The 12,427-nt window shown below is 36.5% G+C and overlaps 1 protein-coding gene and 1 pseudogene across 1 annotated transcript; one reads left to right on the top strand and one right to left on the bottom strand.

Annotated features, from left to right (window-relative positions):
* Window positions 1–4,995: 4,995 nt before the first annotated feature.
* Window positions 4,996–8,359, bottom strand: LOC122295517. The gene is made up of 6 exons (XM_043104555.1): window positions 8,284–8,359; window positions 7,917–8,196; window positions 7,605–7,778; window positions 6,309–6,804; window positions 6,059–6,157; window positions 4,996–5,981 (listed from the first exon to the last, which is right to left on the bottom strand). Exons 2-6 carry the CDS (start codon window positions 8,160–8,162, stop codon window positions 5,152–5,154), a joined length of 1,845 nt encoding a protein of 614 aa, XP_042960489.1. The 5' UTR covers window positions 8,163–8,196; window positions 8,284–8,359; the 3' UTR covers window positions 4,996–5,151.
* Window positions 8,360–9,035: 676 nt separating this feature from the next.
* On the top strand, window positions 9,036–11,668 carry LOC122296927 (annotated as a pseudogene).
* The last annotated feature ends 759 nt before the right edge of the window (window positions 11,669–12,427 follow it).

The following is a 12,427-nucleotide window of genomic DNA, read 5'->3' as shown; positions in this document are numbered from 1 at the left end:
TAATTAGTAAAGATATTGGTGCCTAGCTATTTTCCTTCTGAGCAAACGACATTTGCCGTGAGACCTGGATTGCATTATATTATGAGCAACGTTTTGATGAGACTTTGGACTATATAAATATATATATATATATATATATATATATATATATATATATATATATATATATATATATATATATATATATATATATATATATATTTATATGCGACTATATTCTCTAAGGGTGGAATTAGTACTTCATCAACTGTACGTAGGAGCAAGCAAAGAATGCGCAGCAGTTTTTGAAATTTCGTTTGTTTGGAGTGAACATAGCTTGGCAGGGCTGGAATCCATGGTACCTACCATGTCAACTGGCTTGGTCAAATCTAAGAAGATTTGCAAATCCAACTTCCAATATTAAGAGCTGAATTATAAAAAATAGAAAAATATTTTATCCACAAAGAAATTACGTAAATATAAACTCGGGCTACAAAGTTATGCGTTTTAATGTGTTCATTAGATTTAAAGTTAATTTCCCTCATCCCTAAACATGTTGACCAAGAAGAATTTCTATTTTCATCTTTGTGACAATCCAATCCTCATCGGCAATAGTAACATGGTGATCGGCAAAAGGACATAACCTACTTATTGTTACTAGTTATGTTTAGGTTGTGTTTGGATGTTAACTTAAGTTGAGCTGAACTCAATTTTTTATGAATAATAGTGAGTTGAAATGGTAGAGTGAGTTCTGTAGAGCCCATAAAAAATAAGTTTAGATGTATCTAGATGTTAAAATGAATATAATACTATTTATGTGAAATTGAAAAGGGTATGGGCCCACTGATGATTGTAAAATTGTTGTAATGATTAAATAATTAATTTATCAAGTCCTTTATTAATAAATAATATAAATTCCCTCAATGCATGTACAAAAATTACAACAAAATATTCCTAGCGCTATAAGCACAAAATTTTCTCTCTCTAAATTTATAAAAACAAAATAAAACAAGTATTAATAAAATTACAACAGTATCATGCCTAGATTTTATTCTATTATTTATTTATATATTATTTAATTAGCGGTAAAAAAATACAAGTAACGAGGAAGATTTTTTTTTTTTTTAAGGTCACCAGCAAATTGAGCAAGAATTAAGCCTTGCTCAATTTAGTGCTGGAGACATTTGTCTCCCGCTAGAGCAAGCTCTTAGTCGCTTAAAATGCTTCATGGGTCTGCTAATTAGGAAAAGAGAAATAGAGAGAGAAAGTTAGTGGGTCCCACGAAGTTACTGAGAAAAAGAAAGAGAGAGAGAACGTTAGGCTTTTTCTTTTTGTTTTGTTAGTGGGTCCCACAAAATCTCACGTTGAAATGGTATAAGTGAACACTTACGTGTGTTTGGACGTTAGATGAAGTCTAAAATTAAACTGAATTGAGATGCTCCTAGCATCCAAACTAGCCCTTAATTGATATGAGATAGGAAGTGCTACTATTATATATTTTGTTTTTTTCTGCATGCAATAACTATCCTTGTCCTCAAAGTTTTTCATTAATATTTTTCAATCATTTTAAACTTTTAGAACAAATGGTAATTATATACGATATTAGACTAGAGGTTTTGCGTTCACAGTACTCTTCACCCATTTAATTAAATCATCTACATATTTCTTTCAGTTTAAATTTTTAGGATAAGTAATCATTTCACACTACTTGGATTGATTAGCTTGTTGAGAAACTTAACATGGTTATTTCCAGAAAGCATTGTTTCAAGTTGGTAAAATTACACCTGCTTAGAGAAAGATTGATTTCCTTGGTGCTTATTTAAGTCAATATTCTTGCTGGCTCGATCTTTCTTGGTTTGAGACTCCTTTCCAGAAAGTTTTGTTTATTAGGTTTGAAATTTGAATGTGAGAGGTGCTGCAAATGCAATCCCATAATTGTGATGCCTCATTATAATAAAAATAGGTGGTGTATAAGATTATATATTATTTGAGAACGAGAAATTCTTGCTCCTTATAAGGTTCAATGAGGTTACAATTGTATAATTGACTAGTCAGTTTAGAATATAGGTTATGTGGTTTAGGCTTTTCATTGGGACGTTACGAATGGTATTATAGCCTATCGCAATTAGAAATGTGGAACTTGAGTCGTGCCATCTATACCCGACTGGCTCAGCGAGGACGCAGGGAATATGAGGGAGGAGAGTGTAATATACTATTTTGATAATGATAAGTGGTATATGAGATTCTACATTGATTTAAGAATGAGAAGTTTTTACTTTTTATAACATTCCAATGAGACTCCAATTATATCTTTAACTAGTCATTTTGAAGTATTGGCCACGTGGCTTGGGTCTTTTATTGGGAGGTTACAATAATTGTACGTGTAATTTTAATGCCATCTTTGTTCTTGAAGTTCCAAACATATTTTTCTCATGGTGGCTTTTCGTATGTTCCAACAATAGCAAACGCATTTGGATGGGATCATATTTCTTGAACTTGAGGTTAAATTGTCACTTCTGTTGAACTGCAGTTTATAATTTTCATGATTTACCTCCGAATTCCTTTGCTTTGTTCCGTCCTTACGTACTCTCCTTTTGGTGGTTTGTACAATAATTAGAATCGGTTTTCAGATAGACAAATTGAGTGGGAAGAAATGCATGATGCTGGCAGCGAGGGAGTTAAATATAACATGTGGAGCTGAAGACAGCACTTCACTTTACTGGAATTGGAGTTCTTCAACCGAGTCGCCGGTTATACCCAAGCCCAGGTTTCTTTCTCTTCATGCTTCCCTCTGTTAGCACAAGTGCATGCAGGCATTCTTGTTTACCCTTTTCAATAGCAATGGTTGTTAATAATCTTGGAGTATATATGATATTGTGCAGGTTCTCAGAGGTGGCTTGTCTTAACAGAAAAGATTGTTGGCTTGATTGACATAAGAGGCAGAATTGAGACAAAAATCCTTTCCCCAAACACAAAATATGGGGCATACTTTATTTACACCATGGGGGATGGTTTCTATGGGTTTCACCTCCCTGTGGTAGAGTTCATTAAGTCTGAAAATTGGGTGGAAGGAAGTGATGCTACCAATGCTTACTTGCAGACAAGAATATCGTCGGATACACATTATGATCAACGACCAGATGACGATTTATTACCACTTAACACAGGGGATGGACAACTTCCAATCAAGAGAGATGATATGTGGATGGAGATTGAGATCGGGGAATTCTTTTGTGGCCAGGTTGAAGGCGTGGTCGAGATTTGCTTGAAGGAGGTTGAATTCCTTCACTGCAAGTCTGGCCTGTGGTCCATGGCATTGAGCTTCGGCCAAAAGAAGGAAGTTAGTAAGAGATTGGTACCTACTTTCTTTCTGGGGAAGGGGAAGGTCCCTTTGTTTTGAGACCTAAATTGTTTGCTTTATGAGCAAGTTGTGAGACTTTGGATTATATGTGATTGTTGTGATATGACACAGATGTGATTAATCTTTCACAAATTTTATAGTTTCATGATTTTGGAATGAGTGTTCTATGGAGTTGAAGGCTAGAAGTGTACCCATAGCATAGTGGGACAGAGACCAAATTAAAGGGAAACAGTTTTGAGGTGATATTCGATAAGGTTGCTTGAAATGCCCATCAGGTTGGATCAAAACATTATTTCTGGGGGAAGAATCTGTTTTCTACAGATGTCAAAGTTCGAAATGAGTAGCCTAGGAGCTGTCAAAACATAGAATGTAACCTGAAATATTTCACTTTCCTCTCATCAGGTGGAGCCGTGGAGAGGAGATAGCTCTAGCTTTGAATCCTGTTTGGTTGGGTTTGCTCTTTACAGCTCTCTTTTTGTAGGTATACTAATAAACTTTTGTCTTTACATCCTTTCATATGTCCCAAGAAGAGCGACGATCTATTACTTTGGCAATTAACCTTGGACCTAGTAGGTATCTAGCAGGAACTACTGCACCGATTGGTGGGGAAAAAGGGTGTGGGGAGCTTAATGGTTATACACCTTTTGCAGATATCAAAATGAGCCTGATTCCCAGGGATGCCTTTTTTGCAAGTAAAAAGAAAGTCAGTACAGGAGAGTCTTGTGAAAGTTTGCGGGGAACTGATATGTCCATATCCCCCAGGGATACCAGTTATGATCCCTGGTGAGGTTATTACAGAGAAAGCTTTGGAGTATCTGCTGGATGTTATAAGCAAAGTTGCAATGTGTAGTTCATTACTGTGTAGAAGTGCATCTAGCTGCCAAATCCTTGTTTTAGCTTAAGGTAGTGGCAGGGCACATGAAGCTGCGAGTACTCTCGTGTAGCTTTTATGCGCTGCCTGCCACTGATACTAGCAATCACCACCACTATAAGCCTACAACTTTGGGAGAGAGCTGGAGAATGACTTTCCTTTCCCCTTTGAATATTGGCCATGATTTTTACAGCATCATCCAAGGTACTTCACCAGAAATTAGGTAAATGAAGTCTGCCAGAAACTTTGTTACGTGAGAGGTACATGTCATTCATGTGCTATTTCAACTATTTTATGACGAGGCTTCACTTAAATAAACCACCACTTAAAATGCATCACATCAACAACTGTGATTTGTGATTAAAAAAAAATGGTTAGGATATATAGCATGTCAGAATAGCATTTCTCTTTCCCATAACAAGTACTACATTCCTTCTAACTTCCCCTCGAGTTACATAAGAAGGGAGGAATTACTTCATTTCCAGGAAGAGCAAGGCAGCAGTTTCTGGTGCCGTAAAAGTTTGTATGAACATAAGCAATGGTTGGAATCCATGGTAGCATGGTAACCTGCTGCAAGTTCACCATGTCAGACTTTGAATTAAATTTATCATAGCTCTACGTATAAGGTTAGTTGTTGAATCAAAAGCCTAGGGTCATATTTATAAAACCGAAAAATGTTGGAAATAACACGACTAATATAAAATTTAGATGACTTTTTAATATGATAATTGCTAACTCCACACATAAATTTTATATAATTAAATACTAACATAGTTTCATGTAATAATAAAAAGTACTATACAATCTACATATTATATCAAATATACCAGTTTATAAATTTTCTTTCAAAACGGTACAGACCGAGCATTTTTAGGCCAACGCCAAAAAGCATAATACCACGTGAATCCACAGGCATGATCTACTCAAGCACTGTCATACTCTACATTGAGGTTAAACACAATCGCATCCCAAGCTCAAGTCTTGCCATCTCTAAGGCTGCCTTGGCAGCATTTTGCTCTTGTTCCCTTCTCAGACAAAGTTCCATTGCCTCGGAAAGAGTCTGCAAACTCTTTTGGGACCCCAACATATCCTTACAAATCTCACCTGCACGAGTCTCTAGCACCTTAGTCTCAGCCTCACAGCCGGACAACTGATTCTCAACTCGCATAAGCAAATCTTTGACATAAGAAACCTCTTCACGGAGAGATAGAATGCGTTGACTGGAGGCCATTAGAGAGGACACTGTTTTGGCATGGAAGTGACAAATATCCTCGTACCTAACTTTCTCACAATGGTACTGCTCAATCAACTCTTGCAAGGAATGTTCATTGGTGGCTGGATGTTCCATATCAGCGAGTGATGATGCCAGGTCTATGAATTTCCTCACACACTCACGAAAAGGTGTATAATCAACTGATAGTCGATCCAAAACATCAAAAGTTGCTTTCGCTGCCTGTGTCATGGACTCATGTTTAAGTGGATCCATGGACTGAAGACTGGTAATAAGCTGATTCTGAACATACACCAATGTCTGCTCGAGCACCTCCAAATGTGATGTTGTTGTGCTGCCTTCAAATATAGGGGAAGAACTTTTGGGGTTTGACAACTCCCAAGAAACATTACTCACAGCTGTAGTATCCCCACCAGATATCTGTGACGATGGCTTGTCAAAATCAGCACTTGAAAGACTATGAGGCAGGTCAGTAAAGCCTTCGTTATTGAACACATTTTTGTTCTGAACAAAGGTGGGATCAAAAGAAGGGAAAACACCTGTTCAAAATATGCATTAAAGTCATAATCAAACATGAGAGGAAAAACCAAACTAATGGTGCTAAAGTTCTATGTACAGCAAAAGAAAGGCCTAGTTGGAGGAACTGATAAGCATCGAGAAGGAAGGAAAGCGAGCCGGCCCCACCAACCCAGAACATGATGACCTAAAATTTGACCTGCGGTTTGTCGTTTAAAAAGAAAAGAAAAGAAAAATATATTAATAATAGCAGCAATGGTGAGGCAAGTCAGCTAAACTGGAAGGCAACAAGAGAAACATCAGCTGACAGCTAAAGATACAGATTGAACCTAAATATGCACAAAAAATACCTTGTGTAGATTTGTCTCTAGCAGAGGTGATCTGCATCCAGAACTGTGTCTCTTGACAATAAATCTCAGCCCAAGCTGTTGCATGGGACATTAGGAGTGTTTTCTTCACAATGGGATCACTCAATTCAGCCCCCAACAATACTAGGTCATGGAGAGTTGAAGAGGCCTCAACATGTGATGGGTCGATATACTTTGCAGGGTTTGAAAAATCAAGTGTTTTGTCATGCCCCCCACTCTCTATGAGGGGTTCTTGTTCATTCTCAAAATGTCCATCTAGAGCCACAAAACTGGGGGATTGTTGTTGAGGATTTCCCATCTCCGGTGACTCAAACTTTATCCTTTCTGAATGCTCAATACTCAAATCACCCAAGCCACGGGTCAGATTTTTTGAAGTAGACTTTGCAAATACGTCAAGTTTGCATTCTTCTTCAAGGTCATTTATTGTTATAACGTCTTGGGTACCCTCCCACTGGTGGAAAAGACAAGCTCCATGTCCCTGTCACCAAGCCACAGTCCATTAATCAAGTATGAGCTAGCACATCAAAAATGGCAAATCCTAGATTTCAAAATGCTATACACGGAGGATACGGATGAAAATTGCAGGCTGCCCTCATAAAATGCTGCCATTGGATCTCTTTCTTTCCAATTTCTCAGCTTATTTTTATCTTTGTTTAAGGATCATGTGGTTTACAGGTAGTTGAGATGGAGCAAGACCCACTACAAAAGTATTTTTTGGGCACATATACTCCCAATACTTAACGCCAAAAGTGAAATAGCCACAGAACCAGAAGAAAAAATCATTTGAGGATTAATGAAATATAACATTAAGCGAAAAACCATACAACAAATATTCACATTTCTGTTCTATAACACGGTAAAACCTCCATCAGGTACTGCAAGAAGGATTGAAATTATTTATAATACCATCAACAGATACTAAATCGCTGAAGGCTGCGCCAACTGTGTATTGTGTTTCCATTTAGCACCAGAAATTCAAGTACACAGGAGTCAAAGATACTTGAAAAACTCAATCAAATTGTTCAATATATCAAGTACTCAGAAACATAACTCATAGAACAAACAATGCTCGGTTTTGGCATACGCCATGTTAAAGAAACACTCAATCTAGTGAGTGTTTTTGATAACTGGGAAAACTTCATAAAAGAAAAATTAGGCGCAAGTCTAAAATAAGTTTGTGCATGCAAAGGCAACGGGGGTGTACTCACACTACGGCATATATACGAACATGCATTAGGAGGTAGGGGTCGATCATGGCATTACGGGGTATACGTATACCTTCTTTATTGGGCAAACAAAGTAGCTTCGACCCGCATTTGGCCCAACTTGCCACGTGTTTCTTCGACAGACTCCAGCGCCACAAGAACAAAGAGGGTACACCGACTGAGGAGACTTGCTACTTTCACCATTTTTCGCTTCGTCACACCACTTAAAAAACCCACATTTGCTACCCTGTAAATATGAAACAGGTTTCCAATTAAATATAAAAAACAGAGATTTATTTATGGAGTATCTAAAAGAAAGAGAAGAAGAAGTACAGAGAGAGAGAGAAAAAAAAAAAAAAAAGAGGCAACAGTAGAAGGAATTAACGTTAACGCCAGGGCAAGTGTAGAACTTCCTCCCGGGATTCTTGTCAGTGCGGGAAGTCCGAACAAGGCAATAATCCTGGCCACAACGGCATCGAATGAGGGGTAGATCAGAATCGTTGGAAGAAGAGGAGGAGGGGAGGCTAACAATGGCAGAGGAGGGCTCAAATTTCTTGTCGGGGGTCTTGAAAGGGCAATTTTTGGCCCAGTGGCCTCGCTGATGGCAGTTGAAGCAGGCGTCCCTTTCCATTACCGGGTGCAAGTGCAAATCTTTGACGATTACACTGAAGAATCACATTCCAGTGAATAAGACTTGGGAGTTAAGCGTGAGGAGTGGCGAAAGGAAGATCGAAGTAAAAGCCCCACTTTACCTTCGTTGTCGAGAACACAACACGAAACATACGCTTTGGCCGTGACTTTTCTTCAAGTTCTGTTTTATCACGTGTGGGTAATACTGTCGTTGCTTCTCATAAGTCTCATGTGCTATATATTTTATTTTTTTATTTTTTAAAATTATTTTTAAATTTATTATTTTTAAACTAATTAAATTTTTCTACTTATTATCCATGAGAAGTGATCTCATCTCATTATTATAATTTTTTAAATTTTACATAAAATATAATAAATAATTCAACTTTTTTAAATTCTAATTCAATTTTTTCAAATCTTAAAATAATAATAACAATATTTTATTCAATTTTTTATCTTTCATCTAAAATCATTTTATCTCATCTTATTTTATCTCTGAATCCAAACGAGACCTTACTAAACATGTGTGCAAAGTTTTGAATACCATACTAAAAGCCGTACCGGTCAAAGCACTAGAACGAAATATTTCAAAACCGGTACCATTTCAGAATAGTCGATATATGAATAAATTATATATAAATTATATTTCAAAATAATAGTTTATATATAAATAAATTATATATAAATTATAAATAGCCTAATCTGAATTGGGAGTAAAAAAAATGAGCTTGCATTTTGAAGAAATGGAACAAAAAAAAAAATAAAAGTAGAAATACTGACCGATACGAGTAGAAATATTAGCCAATACAGCCAGTATTTGAGGCGGTACAAACCAGGTGTAATACCTGTACCGGACCAGTGGCCAGTACAGAAGATGCCAGCCGGTACGGTATGGTGTTTAAAACAAGAAAAAATCTACACAACCTCCCAACACCCCAACATCCCACCCTTTTCCAATTTTTTAATATTTTTTTAATATATATTTTTTGAATTTATTCTTTTTAAATTAATTTAATTATTTTATTCATTATTTATATATTAAATATTTAATAAAAAATAAAATAATAAAATTTTAAAAAAATGTGGGGTGTTGGGTGGTTGTGTAGCAAAACCCTTAAAACAATGCATGTGTGTGCACGAGTTGAACTTGTAATAACTTTCGAGAGAAGGAGAAGCACAAGTGAGAATCGAAATTGATACGATCACCAGAACACTACCAGAAGAATGCATTCCCAACATTATCTCCTGCACATCCCCGTAGGATGCATGTAGGTTGTCACTGGTCTCTCATGCCTTTGAATCCACTGCAACTTCAAATCTGGTGTGGGAGAGGTTTCTGCCACTTGATTATCAAGAGATCATTTATTCATCCTCATCATTGTCCTCATTCTTAAACATCTTAGACCAAGAAGAACCTTTATTTCCATCTTTGCGACAATCCAATTCTTATCAGAAACAGTAACAACATGCTAATTAGCAAAAAGACATAACCTAGTTATCTTTACCTTGTCATGTTTACTTGTTATAAGCTAGGAATTAAGGGCTATTTTTCTATATTATTTTTGCTTAAAGTTATTACCCTATCATAGCAAGTCCTAGAGATGGATCAGTACTGTGGATATTGTAAAACTTTCTCAACAGATGGGCGGAGAGAATGAGTTATTCTCAGTCCACTGACGTGATCCGGGCATCGGTGTTGTTTGAGGCTCTAGAAGGTGTTCCCGAAGAACCTTACGGTGTCGGCGTGTACATCCATGGTGGTGAACAGAAAGCAAGTACAGAGAAAATAGAGAGAAATAGACATACGAATTTATGTAGTTCGGCGCTAGGCCTACATCCATGGGATTTGGAGATGGAAAATTTACTATAATATTATTGTTTACAGTCTCTCGTGGCCTCTCATCTCTCACCGTACAAGGAAAGCAAGGGATACATTAACATGAGAAGAATGCATGTGCCGAAGTCCTCTAGAGTTTAAGAGAAAGGCTGAGGAAGGAGAGTTCTAGACCGTTGGAGGCTTTTTATATATCCTTTATTGCGTGCGTCGATCTACAGTGATGAGACCCTACTCTTTTGCATGTGCCAGCTTCCTTACTTTTCCCATTTTCCCTTTGACTTGCTCTGAGGCCTCCTGCCATTTGCCTGCACCATGTCCCTCTTTGTCCCCCTTGTCCTCTAGCACCCAACCAGGTGGACTGGCTTGGGCCCTGGTATTTTACCCCATCACAACTACATGTTTTGAGACTTACGCCCGTTTTGATGATCAACTGAGTTAAGATAAATTGAGTTTTTTATGAATAGCAGTAAGTTGAGATGGTAGAGTAAATTTTGTAGGGTCCACTTAAGATAAGTTTAGATACGTTTGGATATTAAGATATGTTTTAAATGTCAAGAGGTGTTAAGTTAAAAAATATTGTGGGTCCCATGTGTAAAGAGATTTGAGTTGAAATGAGTTTAATAATTTGATAGTTAGGTATTTGGATGTTAGACTCAACTTAAAATTAGACTGAACTAAGATTACTGAACAAAGTTGATCTTAGTTCAATTCAAATTCCAAACGGGGCCTTAATGATTATTCTGAAAAACTTGTTTCAAGTTTAGATAGATTAATTTCTGAGTGCTTTTTGAAGTGGCTATATACTTTCTGGTTTGAATTTTTGTTTATTAGATTTGAACGTCAGAGGTGCTTTAAGCCTGTAATTGCCGTCCCAATAATTTTTTAATGTAATTTTTAATGCTATCTTTTTTCTTTATGTACAAAACGTATTTTTCACAGGGTAATTTGTCATAAGTTCTGATAATAACAAGCACCTTTGATCTTTGTTCTTTTGTTGTGATTTACTCCCGTGAAATCACCACTTGCACCCAAAAGCTCAAGCTGATGGAGAGTTGGGTTTGAACTCTGAAGCTCTGCTATAAAATTATGTGAAATAATCATTTGTCCCAAAAGATTAAACTAATAGAAAGATACATGTTCAATCATTTATAATTGTCTTAATAACCCCAAACTTTTCTTCTTGATTTGTAATCTCTTTGTCTTTGCCTATTATTGAACAGAGTTTTCAAATAGATAAATTGAATGGAAAGAAATGTTTGATGCTAGCAGCGAGGGAGTTAAGTATAATATGGCGATCCGGAGACATGCCACATAACTTGAAATGGATTTCCTCAACTGAGTCATTGGTTCTACCCAAGTCTAGGTCTCTTTTCCTCTCTCTCTGTTTGCTTGAGTACTGCATGCTTGTTTACCCTATTTTTTAATTTATAGCAATGGTGTGCAAAATGTGCAAATCCTCAGAAGTTTTACAATTTACCAGACAGGTTGGTTGACTTCCAATCAGGAGAGAGGATTTGTGGATGGAGATGGAGATTGGAGAATTCTTCAATGGCAGCCTAGTTGATGATCATGGTGAGGTCAAGATGTTCTTGAAGGATGATAAAGTTGTTAACTGGATTTCTGGCATTGTGGTCCATGGAATTGAGCTTCGGCCAAAAGACGAAAGTTAATTAGTTAGAGATTGGTACCTATTTTCTTTCTAAGCAAAGGATATTTGTTGTGAGACCTGGATTTGTGTGCATTATATTATGTGCAACGTTTTGAGACTTTGGAGGCCTCTGACAAAGTCAGAGTCAGAGGTTGGCCATTCCGACTCTGATCCAGTCGGTACTCAGCCCTAAATATATATATGCGCATGCATGGTTTTGTGTTATGTATTGAGATTTTTACTGAAGGGTAGAATTACTTTTCCTTTTGGTTAGAATGGCTTTTGAACAGAGTTTTTAGGTAGACAAATTGAGGGTGAAGAAATGCACAAAGCTGGTAGCGAAGGAGTTAAATATAACATGTGGAGCTGAAGACCCTACTTTCCTTTACTTGAAATGGATTTCTTCAATTAATTCACCGGTTATTCCCAAACCTAGGTTTCTTTGATCTTTCTCTTCATGCATCTCTTTGCTTCACGCTATCATTGGATTAGCCAATTGAGTAGTCCACCAGTAGTTGTGATTTTATTTGATCATGAAAATAAAAATAAAAAAAGTATTGAAAATGAAAATGTAGAGAGTTGGAGATTATGAAAAAAAAAAAAAAAGTGGAGAGTTGGAGATCATTAAAAAAAAAAAAAGTTTTCTACCCAATAGTTGTGATTTTATTTTATTTTATTTGATGGAGGTGATAGGAGATTATGAAAATTAAAAAAAAAATTTAAAGAAATTATAAAATTGTATTAAAAAATATATTTAAAAAAATAAAAATATTTTTATTAT

Source organism: Carya illinoinensis, chromosome 15 (assembly GCF_018687715.1).
Source record: "Carya illinoinensis cultivar Pawnee chromosome 15, C.illinoinensisPawnee_v1, whole genome shotgun sequence".
Taxonomy (NCBI): domain Eukaryota; kingdom Viridiplantae; phylum Streptophyta; class Magnoliopsida; order Fagales; family Juglandaceae; genus Carya; species Carya illinoinensis.
This window is presented reverse-complemented; position numbering and strand designations above follow the sequence as displayed.

Bases quoted from the DNA above. Each gene is read 5' to 3' on its own strand.
- LOC122295517 (XM_043104555.1), bottom strand. From the start codon at position 8,162: ATGGAAAGGGACGCCTGCTTCAACTGCCATCAGCGAGGCCACTGGGCC. The intron at 7,779-7,916 runs GTTAATTCCTTC...TCATATTTACAG, and splicing joins ACACTTGCCCTGGCGTTAAC to GGTAGCAAATGTGGGTTTTT. The intron at 6,805-7,604 runs GTATACGTATAC...GCTTGGTGACAG, and splicing joins TTGTTTGCCCAATAAAGAAG to GGACATGGAGCTTGTCTTTT.